Genomic DNA, 21276 nt, shown 5'->3' with positions numbered 1-21276 from the left:
TTTGTGATATATACTACCCACAATCTTCAATTTGAAAATAGGGATAACAAAATAGCAAACTTTTCATCTTTTTTCAAGTTGCTCTATCTGACACAAATTTTTAATGGACATTTGACTAATACGCATGTGTAAAAAAATATTTATCATGAAGTTTGTATTTATGTAGTCTTAAAGAATTTCTTTAGAATATGAAATTTTAATTTTTATGTTTATGACATATCCTTCTCTCCTATATTAATTGCAACGACAGTTTAATCAACATGCTTGTTAATGCACAATTATGACTATTAATATTATAACAAATAAAAATGATAGTTGGAGCTGAACTGGACTGATTGCAACTGATCTGAAATGAATTGAACTGAACTGATTGCAACATAACTAAAATAAACTGAAAATAAAATGGGGAGAACAGACCCTTAATGTCCCTCGTTTGTTTCAACATAAGCTTTTTCCCTCATGTACTCAATTTATTGCTTACAACTCTATATTAATAGATATTCTCCTTTACTCAGTTTTTCAAATTTTCAATCTTTGTGTCAATTTTAAACTGATTCTTTCAATTCCTTGGCATATTGTAGCCTCGCTCTAAGCTAAACAACATGAAATCAACTTTGTTCTTATTCGACTATATGTTATTGTTGTTTTTGTTGCTGACACACATGTATAAATATGTAACCATAAAATTTCAATTGCCTATGTTGATATATTTCAATTAAGATACACTTTGTTGGTTATGATTCTCGATTTGGCCAACATTGAAAGATGCCAACACACATTAATGTCTCTTACAATCTTGCTCTGTGTTTCATTTCATGACATTGTAATGTTTGCATAGATTCAAACATGTGCTTTTTGACATGATCACTCGTACTCTTATCCACAAAGACGCTTTAATAAGCTTTGAAATGATTTATCCTATTAAGACTATATGAATTCAAAGTAGTAATTGGAAGCCTTACCGTCTTATTTTTGCGCTTCTTCTCTTCTTCCTGGTGATATATATAGCTAAGTTTATAGATAATATTCAACCAAAAAATGGTGACGAAATAAGGAAAAAAAAAATGCAAATCCCCTCATAGCTTGGGACAAAAACTTGTCGTCCAAAGCCCAAAGGGGGTCTAGGACTTAGGAAAACCCTACCAATGAACAGAGCTTTCATTGCGACATTAGGTTGGAAGATCCTCACATATAACTAAAGTTTATGGGTAAAACTCATAAAAGAGAAATACTTAGCAAACAAATCCTTCTTCAATTGTAATCCTAAACCTCAAGACTCTCCAATCTGACAGAAAATTCTATTACAAAGGGAAATCCTTTAAAGGTATTCATTGGAAAATTGGGAATAGCCATGATATCCTTTTTTGGTTGCACAATTAGTGTTCTAAGAATAACCTCCTATCAATCTACCAAAGGAGCAAGTAAATTTAAATCTGCAACTTGAACAATTGGTTCTCCGTAATCGTACTTGGGATATCCACAGTCTAAAAGAATAGCTTCTGTCCCACCTAATAAAGACCATTAGAGAAATACCAAAACTGTATCATAGCTTAGATGATACTCCAATATGGGATCCCACCCCCTCTGGTACTTTTGTTGTCAAATTAGCAACATGGCTAGCCATAACCTTGACCCTGGTGAAGAAAAATGGTCGTATAGGTGGATTTAGGCTCTAGACCTTCCACCCGAGCAGATAATTTTGTTATGATAAATATGTCCTAATAGCCTAGGCATTCGTGTCATGTTAGCCAAACACTATTCCATATGACCAATCTTCAAATGGATAAAAGAATATCCAAAACCCTTAAATAGAAAAGAAAACCAAGAAGAGCGGGTATCGAAAAGATTAAAATTTGATACCAACCAATAAAATCAAAATTTGACTTGGACTTCAAACAGCCCCAAAAGGTGTGCTGAGGTAAAGCTCAACTCAGCACAGATGACACACCCTTAAAGTCTAAACCCCTAAAATAAACAACAATACGCCAAAACCCATACTCATACGCAAATGACTTTGTTATAAATTAATCACTAATTTCACCTCCTTATTCTTCTTCTTCTTCCTAATCTCAACATTAACAACAACCGAAAATAAGAGGCTGCTTTCAAGTCTGTCGCCTTCTCTCTACTGTGACTCTCTAACTAAACTTCTTATTCTATTTCACTTACTTCTATAAGAACAACAAGAAGAAAGAGGAGAGAGAAAAAGAGAGAAAGATTTCATCCTTGTTTACTCTTTTTTTGCAAATTGCAATATTGTTGAAGCGGATAAAATAAGGATGTCTCTTTCTGTAGTTCAGGTAAATTTCATCTTTTTTTCAGTTATATGTATCTTTCCAATCACACTTTTTTCCTTTTCTAAATTTCTAATTTTTGTTTTGTGATTGATTTTGCTATTTTAGGGGTTTACTAAATCACTGGCCATGACTGTGCTTTCCGAGATCGGTGACAAGACATTCATTGCTGCTGCGGTCTGTTTTTTTTTTTTTAAAATTTCATTTTCTAAATTTGTAAATTGCTTTATTTTCCTTCTTAGATTGAGTTGGGAATATGTCAACTACAATGATTTAGTATGGGATATTTTATTTTTTTAATAAGAAATGTTGGGTTTTAATTTGCTAAGAATTGTATAGTTTATTTTGAAAACATGGAAGGAATTATTGCTCACAATAGGAGGAGAATTTTGATGTCATATATTTCCAAGATACTTTTTTTCTTAAAAATAATTGTATTTGGTTTATATTGCTCTAATTTGGAAAAGAAGTGTTCTTTAAGTGATTGTTAGTGGAATCTAATGCTTACAACTTTTTTAAAAATTATGTGGGAATCTGTACTATTTCGTGGTAAATAATCAAATTTTAATTGCCAAGAATAAATAAAGTATGTGAGAATCACTGCATAGTGTGGGGAAGGGGTTAAATTGCAGTATTTGATAGATTGGAGTTTGGAGGACAAAAATTGGTAGTGGTGACTGGTAAGTAGTGTAGCGGAGTGACCTTTTGTTGTTTGAAGAGTTTAGAGAGATAGAGAACTAGAGAGAGAGAGAAAGAGGGATTTCGACGATGGATATTGAAAGATACTTTGCAATATGAGCCTGTAGGAAAAAAACAAAGAAGAGAAAGTTCCCACTGTCTGTTTTTGTGATAGGGGATAGATGTTTTTTTGTGGTAACAGCTTGTTATTGAATTGGAACTAAACATGAACATTTATTCGAACTGACAGTTTTTTTAAGTACTTATCACACTGTGGGTGGAAGCCTTGGTTAAAGGTGGAGTTGAAAGTGGATGAACATAACTTTTTGGTGACTATGGAATTGATTAATTTAACATGAAAAAGGCACAGATTTATAGGTCGTTATTACAGATATGTAACAAATTGTGGTGCATTTGCATGCCGTGTTAAGAACACCGTACAAAGTAATTTTATGGATGGATGATTAGTGATAATCAAGTACCCTTAAACTTCAAACCATTTTAAATGATAACTTAAAAGTCAAACCGTCCCTCCCCCCAAGTTGCTACTTTTGGGTTCATGCTGCTCCATATTCTGCTGATAGTTTATTGACGCTTGTTTTTGTTGTCTCCTTTGATACTTAATTCAAGATCTTAGCCATGCGCCATCCTAGAAGACTGGTGCTCACTGGCTGTCTCTCAGCTCTTATAGTAAGTGCACTCGTCTGCCTAACATGTGATTTATTTGTGTACAGATTGTTCTCAAGATTTTTGTTTGGGTTGTCTAATTGAATTTCTTGTTAGGTGATGACCATTCTCTCTGCTGTTGTTGGATGGGCTGCTCCTAATTTGGTAAGGATTTTTTTGTATAGGGTTGATGCCTTCTTGGTTCGTTCTAATATTATATTTATTACTTATCCAAGAACAAAGAGTAATGATTATCCTGTGACTGTGTGCCAAATATCTGTCGCTAGTCGCTACATTGTTTCTAATTATGTAAAGAGTGTGCTGTCATTCTCTTTCTGCTTTCCTTTTTTTCCATATTGCCATCTGTTGATTTGTGAATTTTGATTCCATAATACTCAGATGTCTCGTAAGTTGACTCACCACGTTGCAACAGCGTTGTTCTTTGGGTTTGGATTGTGGTCACTATGGGACGGTTTTCATCAGGAAGGGTAATAATCCTCTTCTTGTTAATTTGTTCATGTTTTTCCTGCCTTTGCCGTTATCATGTTGATCGCTTCTTGAGATGAATACAATTAATAAATGAGAAATTAGGAAAATCAGATTGATTCTGCTCATCGCTTGTTGAATTTTATTTATGCAGGGATGCCGGAGAGTTGGCTGAAGTTGAAAAGCAATTGGTTAGTTTCCACTTTTCAACTCCTTTCTTGAATACTTCTTTAGGATTTAACTCAACTCTTACGATATGACTAGGATGCTGATTTCAAGGGTGCTACATCAACAACTAAAGAGCACAAGGTGAGATTTTTTAACTTTGTGTGCTAAACCTTGCTAATATGCCGTTACTCAGTTTATGTAGCTCATCATTGAGCTTGTCCTCCTCCACCCCCTTTTCTACTGAACGGTTACTATGTCTTCCTTTTCAAGATTCCCGTAGTACTTGTATCAGTTTATGCGTCCTCCGCTTATGTATTTAGATGAACGATGTTGCATTGTGTAAGTTTATAAAAATATCTAGATATTTCTTTCGTTCTACTATTATTGTAACAAATATGCTTGACACCTTTTTTAAGAAGCCATGTAAAAAGGATAGAAGTAGAGATAGATAAATAGAGAGACCCATGTAATAGGAGAGAAATAGAGAGAACACATCACCAAATAAAGTAATATTGCAATTAATGTAAAACTGCCAAATAAGAAAATTTTTGCAATTAGTATGGAACAGAGGATGGAGTACATTTTTTTTGAATGATCTGGTAAAAACTTCTTTTTTGAAAAGCTTACCGATGCCATGAGGCAGTGACCACTTCGCTTTAGTCATTGGACACTATCAGAGACGGAGGCAATTGCCTCAACTGGAACTGCATCTTTGCTTAAAGTAACAATTATAAAAAGAATTTTATACCACTTAATTAATGGTTTGTTGGAACTTGATCTGAAACCTAATGTCGAATTCCTGATGATTTGTCAAAGCTTGATACGTCCTCCGTCCCATAATTTCCTTCCTAAAGAGAATGTCTTGGTCACAAAGCTTAAGATTAACCTACAATTCTCACTTATATATAAAGAATTTATAATCATGAGCTTTTAAAAGTTTTTACTGATAAGTAATTAAAGATACCAATTGTCAACAATGTGCATTGCACATTGTGATAAAGCAAATGGGAATATAGTTTTGAGAGAAGTTAAATTCCACATAAGTTTTAGGCCTTGTTTGGTAATTAGCCATTGGTGTGGGGGCGTTTCTCTTAATTGATTCGGCATGCTGTTTTATTGATTGTGTATCTTAGTTGTATGTCTCTCAGCTATTTATGAAGATGTTTGGTAAGTTCAGTTGTTGGTTGTTTATGCAAAACGACTAACTTTTTAGCCTCAAAGCCAAAAAGCCACATATTCAAAAGCTACCCAAACTAGGTATAAAAGTTTGGCTAAGACACTTGGCCTTTTAGGTTAATCCAACATATTGGCTATTTCGCCAGGATAAGGCAAAAGTCAATTGAAAGCCGGCAAAAAGCCATATTTCAAACAACACTTTACCCTCTCGCTGCCTTTATACTTCATTGTTCATCTCTCTCTTTGCTTGATTTTCTTGCCTCCAATTATTCTTCCTCTTTAGTCCTCAGTTGGTGGTAGACTGGTAGGTGGTGAGAACAAAGGGTACCATGTCACGGGTCAACATGTTTCTGGCTTCTTTTGTTGGCCTCGTTGGTGAAATATCGTCACGTGGCTTTTCTTCTTCTTCTTCTTCCTTATTCTTTTGTATATTATGTTTTTGTGGCGAGAAGTGAAGTATGCCAGACTGCCAATGCATATTAATGTGCCTAGCAGCTATCTGAGGTTGCTCGTTCTATAAGTTCTGCACATTAACATGAAAGTGATGATTTTTTATTGTGTTATTGTTTTTCTTGATATATGCAAGGTCTTTCATATCATGGATGTTTTTAACTTTCTTCGCTTGTTCCTGGATTTATGACTGACGGTTACTTGGTGATGTCTCATGTTGTTTAATTATTAGGCTTGCAATGCAACCCTTTATTTGTATAGGGATCTCAATGACTTACCATTCCATCTGGATGCTTTTCAACTGGAGGATAATGTTTATCACTTTATTGTGTTCCAGGATGATGATGAAAAGAAGAAGAAAACGAGACCATTTCTTACACAGTTTTTCTCACCAATCCTTTTGAAGGTAGCAGACCCTATTACTGCTTTCTAGGTCAACTTTTCTTCCTGTTGACGTTGTTGGTAGTTTCTCAGTTTGGTTGTGGTTTTGCAGGCATTCTCCATTACTTTTTTTGGTGAATGGGGTGATAAAAGCCAGGTGAGCTGATTGAAGAGGTTCATGAATATGTTTCAGTGATAAAATTTTTGTTCTATCAAAAAAAATATTATTTTTCGGTTACCATCTGTATATCTGTGACACTGCTCACACTGCTGTGCTGATTACTATTTGATGTGTGTTCTTTTACGGTTTTGCCTCACACTTTGCATTATATGGTTTCAGCTGGCTACCATTGGTCTGGCTGCTGATGAGAACCCATTTGGTGTTGTTCTCGGTGGAATTTTGTAAGTACTACTATCAATGACCTTTCTCCTGTAATTTTTTTGCATGTTGTATATCCGCTGGCTGGTGAGTCAGTGTGGTCAAGGCTGTAAGCTGAGCTACCCTTACTGTTGGATTGGTGCATTACAAGTCGTAGCTTGATGGGTTAAAATACTACCTTTATGCTGAAGGTTTAGGATCTGGATATTTGTGATAAACTCAGAATCTAAATGCTTTCAGTGCTGTCATACAGTCTTGTCACTGGTTGAGGATGGTGATCGCTGCCATCTTGCAGGCAGTCAACCCAGCCATCCCTTCATTTGTAACACGGATACTATTATAATCGTTACATATTTAACTCAATCCTAATATTCATTTGAGTACCTAAGCTTTTCATTCAAATGGCTTGACTAACCTTGCAACATCGTTCTCTTGTTCTAATCCCCTGATTTTGGTATATCGATAGATATTGACATAGTCATGATGATCAAACTAGTGCATAAACCTCATAGAATTTCGAAGTTTTTAAATTTTTTGATGCCTACAAAGGAGTGGTGATGCAATAACCGCTCTACATGTGTGTTTTTCATTGAAAATTGGTTCATATACCACAACATTTTTCAATATTAACCATTCACTTGTTTTCAGTAGCCCTTCAGAAAATTTAATGTCTTATGTGTACAAGTTAGTTGATATGATTTTTATAGCGTATATTTTTTCAATAGGACTGTGAGAGTTGGTCGGCGGCATCCAATGAACTGATTAACCAACATCTTAAAACTAGGTTGGGTGCTTGAGAAAGAAATTCGAAAAAATGATTTTGAGGATAAGCAATGGGAGAGAGACATAGAGGGAAGGTAGAGAGAGATGGTGCACGGGGAGGAGCAAGAATGGGCTTTTGATTGGGATTACTCTTTAAGTAATTTTGTTGTAGAAAAGTGACTAGATGGCAGGCCAAACTCATCACTACTGGTTGGCTATCAGTCATGTATTATTTTATATTGATTTGACACATTTTGGTACCATGCCTGTTCTATTTCCAGGCTCGTGACTTTCCCTTGGTTTCCTATTGGCTTAATGAGGGTTTCTTGAGATAAGCCATTCTTTATGATAAGTAATTAGCATGTGGGTTGTAGTTTCTTCATGAGTGGTTACCTTATACCGTTCCATTTCATTAATAAATAACAGTTCTATTCCTATTGTTCTTAAGATTTCTAGTGATGGTATGTTGGGGAATGTGGGAACCTAAGAACAAGATACAATTTTCTTCTTTCCTTTTACTCCTTGTTAGTGGTAAGAAGAGCTTTTTTTTAGATTATTATTAATAGTGAATTCCTCATGTTCCCGTGAGTAAGACTTCATAACTGGTGTACTGTTATATAGGTTAATATGCGTCTTCCTTCCCATCTTTACATTGTTGGTTAAATGCCTTGAAACTAAGCCAAGAACGTGAAGTTTGTTGCTCACCGAGTCGACCGGGTGAAGTTGCCCCACCGAGTGACTGGAATGGCCCGACCGGGCGGTCACTGGGCGAGTTGGGTTTTACCTTCGTGGCGTTTTCGACTCTCGCGTCCGACTGAGCGGATTTTGGTTTGACTGAGCGGTTTTGCCCTGGCAACTTGGCGACGCGTTTTTCACGTTTTATTATATATTTTAACCCTAGTTTTTAAGCCGTCATTAGAGTTATAATAGGAGACTTTTCTAGGGTTTTATTAGGGTTTCCTTATGTTATAAAAAGACCTTTTGATGATCAATTGTTTGACACACACTTTTAGCCTATAGTATTTTAGGATTCTTTGTAATTATTCTCGGTGTTTTTCTCCATCATAGTGAAGAAGCTCTCGATTCTCCCACCTCTGGAAGTAGGTCTACATTGACCGAACCACGTAAATCCTTGTGTTGTCTTGGTTATCTTCTTTATTGCTTTCCTCGTTCTTATTGTTTCATTGATTTGTTCGCATTAATCAAACACTACAACGCCCTTTCCTAACAAACGGGTATCAAGAGCAAGGTTTTAAGGTCTTAGGTGTTCATAGACGAGTTTGATTAAATTATGCCAATGCAATTCGACATTGAGAAATGCGATAGGCAAGTGAATTTTGGCCTATGGCAATTGAAGATTCAAAGTGGCTGTCACAAGGCTCTTGAAGGTGCATCCAAAAAGCCTTCGGGTATGACGGATGACAAGTGGGATGAAATTGATTTGAAGGCTCTCTCGACCATTCATTTATGTCTATCTAATGAAGTTTTGGGAGAGGTTGCTGTAATGAACTGACATCATTAGGGTAGATTAGAGAAGAAGATTAAGAAGTAAAATGGATTTGATTGATGATTTTCTGGAAATCAGTAAAATAGATATAGTGTTTACAAGCTTTCGAGAGGCTTGAATCTATCCCAAGAACAAACTAAAACTCTTAACAATATTTTTCCATAATCTCACTCTCGCCAAACTATTTTATATATAGAGTTTCTTTTCTATTAACCTTCTAGCTTATTCCCCACGCTATCATTAATTAGCATACCTAAAATGCCCCCCCCCCCTTGAATCAGTCTATTACAATACCGGCCCGCCAAACATCCACCTTGTCCTCAAGGTGAATGTAATCAGCACTTGATACGCGGCCACGGCAAAGGTGACCTACGCGAACCGAGCAAGCTGTAATTGAAGGATAGGAGGCTGATGGGAGTGGAAGGGAAGTGATCATGGAGTGAGATGATTGTAATATGTTGTAGTAAGGTTTTGGGTCAGTTTTTTTTGAAAAAGGGCAGGGTTGATAACAAAGATGAAGAATAGAGAAAGTGGATTTTGAGTTGTGGGCCTCAAAAGTGGGCTCTATTCCCTTCAATAAGGAGAATGTGAGGTGAGAATAAAAAACAGTAGGCACATGCTTTCTCACAGCCTGGAAGATCTCCTTGGTTAATTACCAAGTTGCCCCTACTAAAATCTGACATCTTCACCTTCCTTCCCAAGCCAACACCAAGCTGAGTTCTACTTCTCCCTCGCTTCCCTTTTTCTCGAAAATTTTTCTGCCGGCTCCACAGAGACGGTGGGACCAGAATTTTCACCAGCGACAAAACCTGTATAACCGCCAACTTCTTCACTCGGATATTTACTTGGTCCACCACCCGAGCCACTCGCTGCCGAACCACCTTTCACAAATCCTCCCCCTGTTTTCATGCTTCCATATATGGTTGTTCCTCCTTCATACTTACACTTTCCAGCCAAAAATCCCGGACCACCACCAGATCCGGACCCCACAGAGCCCACTTCGTTTCTCCTTCTTCCCCTTTGTCTTTCGGTGTCGCCCGCCAAACCCAAAACACCGTTGCCGGTGCCGCCACCTCGACCTCTGCTGCTCCTATCTTCAACATATCCAGCAAAACCCTTGTCAGCACCGCCACTGAAACCACCGGGACCACCCCCGGATCCACGACTCACGCAACTTCCTTTATTTTCTGTGCTTCTTATTTTCCTTCGACTATCATCACACGTTCCATCATCCTCTTTTAGTTCATGTCGTTCATCAGATTCTTCGCATCATCTTTTTCCTTATGCTGTGAGCAACACGTTAATAACCTTCTCTGCGCTTCCTTCCCTACCCATGGAGGTTTCACTCTCTGTCTAATCTCGCTGCTAATCTGAAATAGCTTTCCCTCCAACTCGGCAACCAATTTTGGAGCAAATAGAGCAAGCTGCTGGAGTTTCTCTGCCATGGATTTAATCTCCTTTGCGAGGGAGTTTTGTAACCCAGTCATCTACTCCCTGATTGCCTGTTTTAAAACATTTGCATCCTTCTCCAGCATCCCTTCGATGGTCTTTTGTTCCGCATCATCAAAACTCATCGTCGCCTGAGTTCTCGTCGTAACCGGACCTCCGAGGACCGTACTGCTCTGATACCATTTGTAACGAACTGACATCATTAGGGTAGATTAGAGCAGTATATTAAGAAGTAAAATGAACTTGATTGATAATTTTTTGAGTAAAATAGAGATAGTGTTTACAAGCTTTCGAGAGGCTTGAATCTCTCCCAAGAACAAACTAAAACTCTTAACAATATTTTTCCATAATCTCACTCTCTCCAAACTATTCTATATATAGAGTTTCTTTTCTACTAAACTTCTAGCTTATTCCTAAAGCTACCATTAACTAGCATACCTAAATTGCCCCCCCTCTTGAATCAGTCTATTACAGTTGCCAAGGAGACGAATGTTGCGGGTTTGTGGTTGAAGTTGGAGTCACTTCATATGACAAAGAGCGTGACTGATCGTCTACTACTCAAATCTAGACTTCATGATCTTAGTTTAGAAGAAGGTAAGCTGCTTGAGTCTCATTTAGATGAATTATTCCCTATTACTATAGATTTGCAAAACATCGATATTGAGATCAATGATGAGGATATGGCTATTAGGTTGTTGTGTTCTTTACCGCCTCCGTATAAGCATTTTCGAGATACTTTGTTGTATGGTAGAGATGATTTAAGTGATGTTAAGGATGCCTTGACTCACAAAGATTTCATCGACAATAAGTTGGTTAATAAATCTAGTAATCCTTCTCAAACTAATGCTTTGGTTGCTTATGGTGGTAAGATCTTTGGCAAAAACAAGATCTATAACTATTGTCGCGTGAAGGGTCATGTTTGAGTGTGGACCGATTCGCAAATATTGCCAACGATGTCTTTGTTGATGGTGTTGCACTTTAGGGTTACAGGGTTTGGGGCTGCGATTTCTACGATCTCTTTAGGTTTGGTGCCCTTTGAGATCTCGTGGTAAAACGAGAAACTGTGTGGATTCTATTCGATGATTTTTTTTTTGTCTAATAAAGTGGCAATCTTGGTCATGCATTAGATTTTGTTTTAGTTATGCTATTTCTTATCTCAATTTGGTACTTTTGTGTTTTGTTAAGTACAATTGCAATTTAGAAATTATTGATGTAATTTAATTTTCTAGAATTGCTTGAGTTTGTTGTTGGGATAGAAGTGTTTGAAGAGATGGTGATTAATTTTGAATAAGCATGCTTGGCGTTGGTGACTTTATACTCTCAATCTAGGTCATGTAATGGTTTCGTATACAGAGTTTTGTGTTTGAAGACGTATCGTTACACAATTTATAGAAGATGTCGATTCTTGATTGCCTAAGGTGAGTAGGCTTATGGAATTTTGTTTAAGGTAGAGGTTCTATGTTTATATTGAGCATCACTTTTTGGTTGGTTCGAGGTGGAGTTATTTTGTTTGATCAATTTCAAGTCAGGGTGGAGATTTGTTGGTTAAATGCCTTGAAATTGCGCTAAGAACGCGAAGTTTGTTGCTCGCCCAGTTGACCGAGCGAAGTTACCACAGGGCGACTGGAATGGCCCGATCGGGCAAGTTGGGTTTTACCTTCGTGGCGTTTTCGACTCTCGCGTTTGATCGGTTGGATTTTGGCTTGACCGGGCGGTTTTGCCCTGGCAACCCGGCGACGCGTTTTTCACGTTTTATTATATATTTTAACCCTAGTTTTTTAAGCCGTGATTAGAGTTATACTAGGAGACTTTTCTAGGGTTTTATTAGGGTTTCCTTATGTTATAAAAGGATCCTTTGGTGATCAATTGTTTGACATATAATTTTAGCCTCTAGTATTTTAGAACTCATAATTATTCTCTCTATTTATCTCCATCATGGTGAAGAAGCTCTCGATTTTCCCACCTTTGGACGTAAGTCTATATTGACCGAACCACATAAATCGTCGTGTTCTCTTGTTTATCTTCTTTATTGCTTTTCTCGTTCTTATTATTTTATTGATTTGTCCCGCATTAATCAAACACTATAACACCCTTTCCTAACCTACATAGTCTAGAGTCATTCTACTTCCCATCATTTGTTTCCATGGAAAAGTATAGAGTAAAATGCACATTTTATTAAGGGACAGACTGTAAATCTTATTGAGATGGAGAACTGAAATTTTATGAGTGAATTGAAGCTGAGCCATGTTTTTTGATCTTTTACTCCCAGTGGGTGCCTCTCTTTTTTGGTCATCTCTTGTTTTTGCATGTAACTCGTGAATCGGAATCTAGCCTAACTGACCTCAATTATGTACAATCTTTAGAGGACAAACTTTGTGCACCACAGCTGCGGTCTTGGGTGGAAAGAGCTTGGCATCTCAAATATCAGAGAAAGTGGTATGTGATAAAAGCTTTTCCCATTTCCCAATATTGTGCTGTTATTTGTGACAAAATGTTTCTCTCTTTGCAGGTTGCCCTCTTTGGTGGTGCTCTTTTCATTATTTTCGGGATCCAGTCTTTGCTTTCTCCAGTCAACTAATCTGCTTGTAAAAATTTCCGAGAGGTTTGTAGAGATAGTCTTTACATATTCTTAAGATCATGAATTCATGACAAGGGTTGAATGTGGGAAAGGATTCTCTCCCCATCTATGCGCACTAAAAGCATCTCATGCTCATATGCGAGCCAAGTCAACATGCACAAACTTGTGAATAGTGCTGTTGATGTGGTTGAATTATGAGCCTGCTTGTCTGAATATATTCCATCAGATACATGTTTCAACAGTAGCCTCCCCCTAGGAAAGAGATTTAGAACTTGTCTCTTTACATATTCTTGTGTATCATAAATCAGAATCTAACCGTGAGCTCCTGTATATTTGCTTGATGTAGCGATGATTGGTCGATTGAAGCTTTAAAACAGATCCAACAATAACATTGCTGCTTTCTATTCAAGAAAATTGATTAGAATACATGGGAGCAAGGGACTTGTCTGAAATGACATAAGAAGTTACTTGCTGCTTTGCAGTTATAACTTGAAGTTTTCATGACACATTTTTGCTGGATCTTGTTATTTCGTACAGAACTTTTTTTATTTTATAGATTTACTCTCAATTTGATATTGATGTAATAGTCAACATTAATTTCAACTTGTATTTTCTTTTTGCTAGTAAAATACTTCTTTGTTTCAAAATACTTGACACGGTTTGAATTTTTGTACTATTTACACATTCTCCTTTGACAAAGGAAGAATACAGTTATGTGGGATCTTGTTAGATATGTGTTGACATATACTTTTAAGATATCATCTTTCTATGATTTTTACTTATAGGGAATTAGAGATATTAATAGTTAAAAATTTATATTGACAAGCGTGTTAAGAAAAGTGTCAAGTATTTTGAAATAGAGAAAATATCTTGCAGTACTAAAACTTTAAGACCTTTGCGGAACTTCACTCGGGAAAATACTTGCTTGAATTCAATAATGTTATCTACCGTAATTTAATTTTGTTCCTTTCAATTGTACAGAAACCGCTGAAAAAGGCCCTGTTTGGTATTAGCATTTGAGGTAGCGGTTAGCGGTTGGACAAGATTGAAACGCTACTTAAGAAAATTATGAGTGTTTGGTAAGTTAATGGTTGTAGTAGCGGGTAGCAGTTGGAGTAGATTATGAGTAGCGGTTGTGGAACGTTACTACAAGTAACGTTTGAGATTTAGAGGTAGCGGTCTAGCAAATAAACCCTATATATTAGCATAAGGTAGAATTGTTAACTAATTTTTTTTTATCTTTTACAATTCCAACAGCTACTTTTGCCAAACACTTATAGTTAAACAACTAATTTAATCGCTGGCCGCTGACAGCTACTAGTAGACAGCTAGCAACTACCCCCAACAGCTACCGCTACTACAACCGCTAACAGCTACTAGAATCGCTAGTTTTGCCAAACATGTCCAAACTCTAACTTAAATTCCTTTTGCTTTCCTTGTGGATTATACCTCTCAATTATCAGTATAAAGTACTATTTCGTATTTCCTAGATCTCTCAAGTTTGAGGCTTCGTCTCTTTAGCAATTAATCAATTATGACTTGGCGCTCAAAGGAGTTGTGTTACTTCTGCTTGACTGCTTGTTTATAAGTGTTCTGCACTTCTGCTGTAGGAGTCGTTAATTACATAAGCGGAATAAAGATGTATCAAATATGGAAAGTTACTAAATTTGTTAAGAGCAAGCAGAGACAAATGCGAGCAAAACGCTGATTTTGATCAGCACAATATATTCTTGGTCGCTTGTCAAAAAGCCTATCAAAGCAGTTGATCAATGCTGCAAATTTTATTTTTTTTAAAACTAAAATAAGGAATAATGCTGCCAATTGAAACAATAGTTTCGCTCAGAATGAGACGTTGAAACTCCATCCACACCAACAAGGAGAAGTCGAGATATTGTGATGAAGAAGAAGAGATCAGAGAAGGCGAAAATGCAGTGAGAGTCAATAATGCAATCGTCAATTTTTGTGGTTATCTAATTTACAAAATTTACAACTACTATATCTGAAATTAAGCTACTATGTGAAGGGTTGAGCAAACTGTACACCCTTCGTATTTTTAGTGCCGTTGCGCCAGATTTGGGAAGTTCAGGTGGCCCATGGGCCATGATTAGGGATGACAACCTAGTCCGGATCCGACCCTACTCCGCTCCGATCCGAAGGAAAAAGTTCGAGTCGACTCCAACAAAAAAGTAACCCGACTTCGTTTAAAAAGTCCGACTCCCAGTTGGAGGAGGGTCGGAGTCAGATTTCATAAAATAATCCGACATCCGAATCCGACTCCGACTTTGAGTTAATCAATCCGTTTTTCTTATTTATGTTAATGTATTACTTATGTATAATAATCTCACTTCGACTTTCAGCCAATTATATTATATAGGATTTTCCAATTGAAAAAATGATTGTTATAACGAATAGTAATATTTAGATTATTTGTACTAGTATATAAGATTTCCATATGATTATTAGAATATATTGTAATGATTAGATTATTGTATTACAAAAGACTATTCTATTATTAAAAATGGATAGAAAAATAAGTCGAATCAGGTTCGAAGTCGGATGTTCGGATTTTAAGTCGGATCAGATTTGGAGTCGGATATTCAGATTTTAAGTTGGGTCGGATTCCGATTTCCAGAGTTAGATGTCAGAGTCGGACTCGGGGTAGGGTCGGAATAGGAGTATGCGTAATCCGGTCCAAGTCCGACACCATTGCCATTCCTACCCATTACCCATTCCAATCAAGCCCTTTAAGCTTGAGTCTATCCCAACCCAGACCCGCCTCTTGTATAGGCCTAGGACAAACCAGCGATTTGTTTACTTAAGGATCACTGATACGAAAAAAATTAGGTATGACGAGACTCAAGATCACGTTAGAGCAATTCAGTCCAAGCAGTCTAAGTGAAAAGCATTATTATGTATTAATAACTTTCTCGTCTAAAATTTACCACAGCATAAACCAAGATTCACATAGACAATGGCTACTGTGACAAATATATACACATGTAGATGTCATTTTTAACGACCATTATACAACTATGTCGACCTGGCCACAACCACAAGGACGGGCTCTCTCTCGCTCTCCTTTTAGCATCCACTACCTGCGGGTTCAACAGAGCTCAGAAGCCCGTTGCTTCTCAACTGCATACAGTGATCTTCAGCATCAGCCTGAGCACATATAATTACCACTGCCATGCCATTGTGGTGTGCCTCTTGCATGATATTGACTGCAATGTCAACTGTCATTCCCGGTATAACCTTCATCAGGACTTGCACAACATATTCCCTTTTGTTAAAGTTGTCATTGTGCAGTAATACACGATATGGAGGAGATATTTTTCTTGATTTCCTGAAAACAACACAGATAAGAGTATTAGATTGTTGTACACAGCAACAGATCTCAAGTCTACCAAGTTTAATCAGCATTTAGCAAGGACAAGAAATCAAGATTCATAATCGCTAATTCACTAGCAAGTATCAAGTATATTTCAGCATAGCATAGAAAAAGTACTTAAGAAATCAGAATATTACACTCATCAATACTCCGTCCCTTTTTGGTAATGTCCCTTTGAGTCTGTCCCATACGACAAATGGGCACAGGGAAAAAGACCTTTATACTACTATCCACTACATTTGGTCTCTCATCAAGTCCTCCTGACCAAAATCAAATGAAGTGAATTCACCCCAACGGGGCAAACAAAGGGGATGGATGAATATAAATTATAACCCCATTCCGTCATGATAGGACAGTGAAAGTTTTTACAGCAAACTTCTAGTTATATAATGATCCGGATATTATTAAGTCATTCAACTCTTTTTCTCCCCCCAAACAAACAAACAAGAAGAAAAGAAAAAGAGAACAAAAACTTCGATTCGAGTGTTCTCTTCACCTGACTTACCTAAACAAGTCTAATAAGTCCAAATAGTTTGAACTTATTATCTAAAATCTAAAGACAGATTATAGAATAATCACTCATGAAAATTTTCATAATTCCTAGATCACCTCACAGGCTACTGAAATTCTGTACCATTGATGATTAAGTGCACCAGAAGGTAGATTGAGTGGAAATCCACTTCCCCAGAAGGTAGATTGAACAACAGTTAACAACTTTATCAGTAATCCCTTCGTATCAGAGAGACCAATTGACTTCTAGAACAAAACCTTTTAACCTACAGCACCCCAACCTTCCTATCAACTTATACTCCTCCCTCTGAGGGACTCCCCTCCTGGCCCTCCCACCCCATTGCCTAGCTCTATTTTTCCATCAGACTTGCAATAACGAGTTCTTCGGACAATTATTTCATATTTTCTGTCAAAATTTCATTCATAGAATCAGGTGACCTTAAAGAGGGAAAAGGACAGCCACAAAAAAAACATCTATGTACAACCTTTTACAATCTCTTTTAGGGGTCAAATATGACAAAAATTGACACTGGAGTCCTAACTATGGGCCATTGTTTTTTATTGGTCCCAACTATTGATTATTTTCTGTAGGACTTAAGTATGAGTTGTTATAAATTTAATAGGGACTAACTTACTTAAAATCGCTTGCATAAGACCTGAATACATACCGCTGTGATTTTAATTTGCTCAATTTGGCCATATAAAAATAAGAGCAACCCATACTTAGGTCCTACAGAGAATAATCAGGGACCTATATAAGACAATGACCCATAGTTAGGACCCCCAATCTCAAAATTTCCGTCAAATATGCACCAAAAACATACCTCAGAGTTATCAGTGTTTCTGCATTATCCAAGAGCACTTCCAGGGACACAAAAACCATTCCTTTCCATCCTTGTCACATTATTATCCACTAACATTCTAACAATCTATGATGAGCCTGGAAGAAGGAAATGTAATAACTAGAAAGGGCTATGTTCTACTCCAAGGGTATGGAAAAAAAAAGAAGGTATATCATCTCACATTTGGCATATGAAACACCAACTATAGACACGTAATTATCATCCGTTGTTCGCATCAATCATAGCAATCTCTGCCCCAAAATGCCTGTCCTCTTTTATATTGGTATGTCTCCTTCAGTTGTTTGAATAAGTTATGTGATATGATTTCGAAAAAAATCCCCTCTTCTCACTATACTAATACATGATCATCCCCCACTCAGAAGTCAATTAATTCCACCCTTAAGATGCATAACAAGTTTCCGAGGTTAGTTACTTTGAGACATAGCAGTGATTCAATGCAACAGGGTTTGGAATGGATGTAATCCATATAACGCCTTAGATTCCTGCAAGTCCTTGACAGAAAACCCTCCACAATACCATTTCTTTAGGCTTGGATCTTTGTGTCATACAACAACAAAACATCGGTGATAAGATCCCAAATAATCCTATGCAAGCGCCCCCACATACTAATCATTTGAGGCTGACCAAAAAACAAGGAAACAAACATGATAGAATCTGAGAGCATATTGGTTACACTATTTGATCACCAAATGTGATCTATGTTTCTCCATACAAACTTACAAACAATATCATGCCCAAAAATTTTGAACAAACAACTCCATGGAGATCTATAATCTGCATCAATGAATCTCATCAATACCAGATGGTAGAAGTAAATGTACTTCCCTTGCCAGCACTCAGCAAACGAATCCTTCGAAATTCTCGAGCTTTACCCCCATAAAACAAGATTGGCATTATAGCGCTCAGGTAGTGTATTAATGTTTTACAGGAAGGGAGCGCAGCTCCTTTGAGTAACAGGGACATATATGCTTCAAACATATCCATAGGTACATTCAAGATACCAACAAACATCTGTATGGAGATGACTACTTTCTCACTACCTAGATGAGGATATATTTCCACCATATATGCAGTCTCGTTTAGTTCTAAGATAAACACATGGACAAAGACAGCTCACAAATGTACCAACAAACAAATCGGCACCTTAATCCAAGTAAGGCGCTGTCAAATATCACCAGCCTAAGTTACTTCCAGGCTCAGCTATCCAACTTATAAACAATTGGTGCCTCAACATATGAGTTCAATTAATGCTAATGTACTTAGACATCAAACTTGCAGATAAAGTCCATTCACATTAGAACTATCAAAGATAAAAGGAAAGTTAGTCAGTATCAGCACCTCAGATCAAACTCAGATTCACGTCCAGGATTTGTTTTCTCTATTACAGGTCTGTCTAATACTCCTCCCTTAGAAGATCCAGTAGCTGACACAGGCACAAGCAAGCCACGGTGGTTGCACAATCCTTTATAAAAATAATGTCTATCCCCTGGCATAAATCCAGAAATATCATTCCACTAATTACACAGTTAACTGCTCCTAAGAGTGAAGTTAAGCAACAATTTAAACATCCAAAAAGATAAGCAATGAGGCGATACAAAGAGGGAAAAATAGGCATCCATAGTATACATCACTTAAGCAGCTAAGCAAAAAGGATCATGACTTTCATCATCCCGTTTTAAAATAATGTCAGAGATTAGAATATAACCAAGAGTGATGAGGCAAGAGTTCAAGAACTCATAGGATAAACACAAAAGGAAAACGCTGAACTTTTTTTTTTTTTTTTTTTCTTGAAGAAGGATAAACGCTTAACTAAAACTAACTGAACTAAAGAAAAACAGAATTGCAACATATAACATAGTAAAAAAATAACTGCACAAAGTTGAAATCAATAAAATGGAAATTACAAAATATCAGAATTCAAAACCAAAAAAAGAACCCTATTATCCTCAACTAAGAATCATCTAAAATAAAATCTACAAGAAAAATAAACAAATGATAAAAGCATATAATTTCAAAGCTCATCCAAAAATTAATAAGGTCAAACATGCAATTGGAGATGAAAACACTACAAAAACGAAGAATTCTTTCTGAAATTGTCAGCGATAATCAAATAATCGAAAGAACAATGCGACATAATAAGATCAAGAATTGGAAGATTAAATGATAAAAAAGAGAGTAATACCTGAGTTGCGATTAATTACATGGTTGGGTGAGAGAGATAGTCTGCCAATAATTGCAGTCTCCATGGCATAGAAGGCTTCAATTCTCTCTCCACCACAGCTTTCTCTCTCCTCAGTCCTCACAACAGTGTGTGTATATGTGTGTGTGTGTGTGGAGGTGAATGTGATTTTCCTTCTTCAGATTTTGTGTGTGATGGGCGTGCGCTGCGCGTGTATCAGGCTCAGCCGCTGAGGAAATTTTGTCTCTCAATTTTTTCAAATGTCTAGTTTTTTCATTTGTTTGTTAGCGACTCTACTTTGTTAAAACAATTGGACTGGTGTGGATCTGGATTATAGTAAAATCAGTCTGCACCAAACGTAAGTAAATCATATCCCACAGTACTTATAATATGTAGAAATCCATTATATTACAAACAGATACACTATACTCCTTTTGTATTTTTTTATCTTTCTCATTTAGAATCTTGACACTATTCACAATTAGAGAAATTTTTTTAGATTTTTTTCAATATATAAGAAAAAATATAGTCATGCGAGGCCTTGTTTGATTCATCATGAGTACTTTATTAATATTCAATCATCATAATTTTTACTATTATGTAATCAAAAATATTTACTGTAGAATAAGTGCATGACGTGCAAAGTCAAAGTAGGAAAGATAAACAAAAATACAAAAGGTGTATAAGAGAGAAATATACTATATCACAAACAAATACTTCCTCCTTTTCAAAATAGTTGTACCAATTGGCATTTGATCACTATTCATGAACCAACTTTGATGTAGCTAAGTGAGATCTTGTTAAATTCGTCTCAATACGAGGATTTTAAATATCAATTTTATATAATTTTTACTTATACGCACTTAGAGATATTAACATTCAAAAAAACGTTTTGGCAAACGTAAAAAAGCAAACGGTGCAACTATTTTGAAACGGAGGAAGTATACTATATCACAAAGAAACATTGTAGTTCTTGCCAAAAAAAACACTATACACACTATACTACATACAAACATAATATATCAGAAACAGATACACTATATCAAAAAGAAATACACTACATCACAAACAAACACACTATAGCACAAAGTAACACTATCACAGATAAACATATCATAGCACAGAGCAACACACTATACCACAGAGAACTACACTATATCACACACAAACACACTATATCGAAACTGACAATATGATCCTAATTTTCTATAACAGGTTCAGTTGTACAATCAACTGTATCACGAAAACTGAAAAACAGAGTAAGAACTTGAAAAGAGAGAAAATGAAGCAGTTATGAGAGAGAAAATGAAAAGGCAAGGAAATTTGAAGAGAGAAGAAGACAAAATAGTAAAAGTTATAATC

General features: G+C 36.5%; 2 protein-coding genes across 3 annotated transcripts; one reads left to right on the top strand and one right to left on the bottom strand.

The window, feature by feature from the left end:
- The first annotated feature begins 1947 nt into the window (after positions 1-1947).
- LOC104908433 (GDT1-like protein 5) lies at positions 1948-13726 on the top strand. 2 transcript variants are annotated; one of them, XM_010697548.4, is made up of 13 exons: positions 1968-2300; positions 2403-2471; positions 3603-3662; positions 3756-3803; positions 4038-4126; positions 4279-4315; positions 4389-4433; positions 6256-6324; positions 6412-6456; positions 6640-6701; positions 12760-12832; positions 12906-12998; positions 13321-13726. In XM_010697548.4, exons 1-12 carry the CDS (start codon positions 2280-2282, stop codon positions 12972-12974), a joined length of 687 nt encoding a protein of 228 aa, XP_010695850.1. In that variant the 5' UTR covers positions 1968-2279; the 3' UTR covers positions 12975-12998; positions 13321-13726. The 2 variants fall into 2 exon arrangements, with proteins under 2 accessions (XP_048503277.1, XP_010695850.1); XM_048647320.2 differs by lacking the exons at positions 12760-12832; positions 12906-12998; positions 13321-13726 and adding an exon at positions 10861-11007 and having other exon boundaries at positions 1948-2300.
- Positions 13727-15866: 2140 nt separating this feature from the next.
- LOC104908432 (hypothetical protein) lies at positions 15867-20083 on the bottom strand. The gene is made up of 3 exons (XM_010697547.4): positions 19918-20083; positions 19074-19221; positions 15867-16317 (listed from the first exon to the last, which is right to left on the bottom strand). Exons 1-3 carry the CDS (start codon positions 19979-19981, stop codon positions 16056-16058), a joined length of 474 nt encoding a protein of 157 aa, XP_010695849.1. The 5' UTR covers positions 19982-20083; the 3' UTR covers positions 15867-16055.
- Between the last annotated feature and the right edge of the window lie 1193 nt (positions 20084-21276).

Source organism: Beta vulgaris, chromosome 6, assembly GCF_026745355.1.
Source record: "Beta vulgaris subsp. vulgaris cultivar EL10 chromosome 6, EL10.2, whole genome shotgun sequence".
Lineage (NCBI taxonomy): Eukaryota > Viridiplantae > Streptophyta > Magnoliopsida > Caryophyllales > Amaranthaceae > Beta > Beta vulgaris.
This window is presented reverse-complemented; position numbering and strand designations above follow the sequence as displayed.

What these genes read in the sequence shown, in the direction of transcription:
- LOC104908433 (XM_010697548.4), top strand. Translation starts at nt 2,280, where the DNA reads ATGTCTCTTTCTGTAGTTCAG. An exon ending in TGTCTCTTTCTGTAGTTCAG is followed by an intron (nt 2,301 to 2,402) that starts GTAAATTTCATC and finishes TTGCTATTTTAG; the next exon opens with GGGTTTACTAAATCACTGGC. An exon ending in CAACAACTAAAGAGCACAAG is followed by an intron (nt 4,434 to 6,255) that starts GTGAGATTTTTT and finishes ATTGTGTTCCAG; the next exon opens with GATGATGATGAAAAGAAGAA.
- LOC104908432 (XM_010697547.4), bottom strand. Translation starts at nt 19,981, where the DNA reads ATGGAGACTGCAATTATTGGCAGACTATCTCTCTCACCCAACCATGTA. An exon ending in TGTAATTAATCGCAACTCAG is followed by an intron (nt 19,222 to 19,917) that starts GTATTACTCTCT and finishes GATTTATGCCAG; the next exon opens with GGGATAGACATTATTTTTAT. An exon ending in GAATCTGAGTTTGATCTGAG is followed by an intron (nt 16,318 to 19,073) that starts GTGCTGATACTG and finishes TGTTGTTTTCAG; the next exon opens with GAAATCAAGAAAAATATCTC.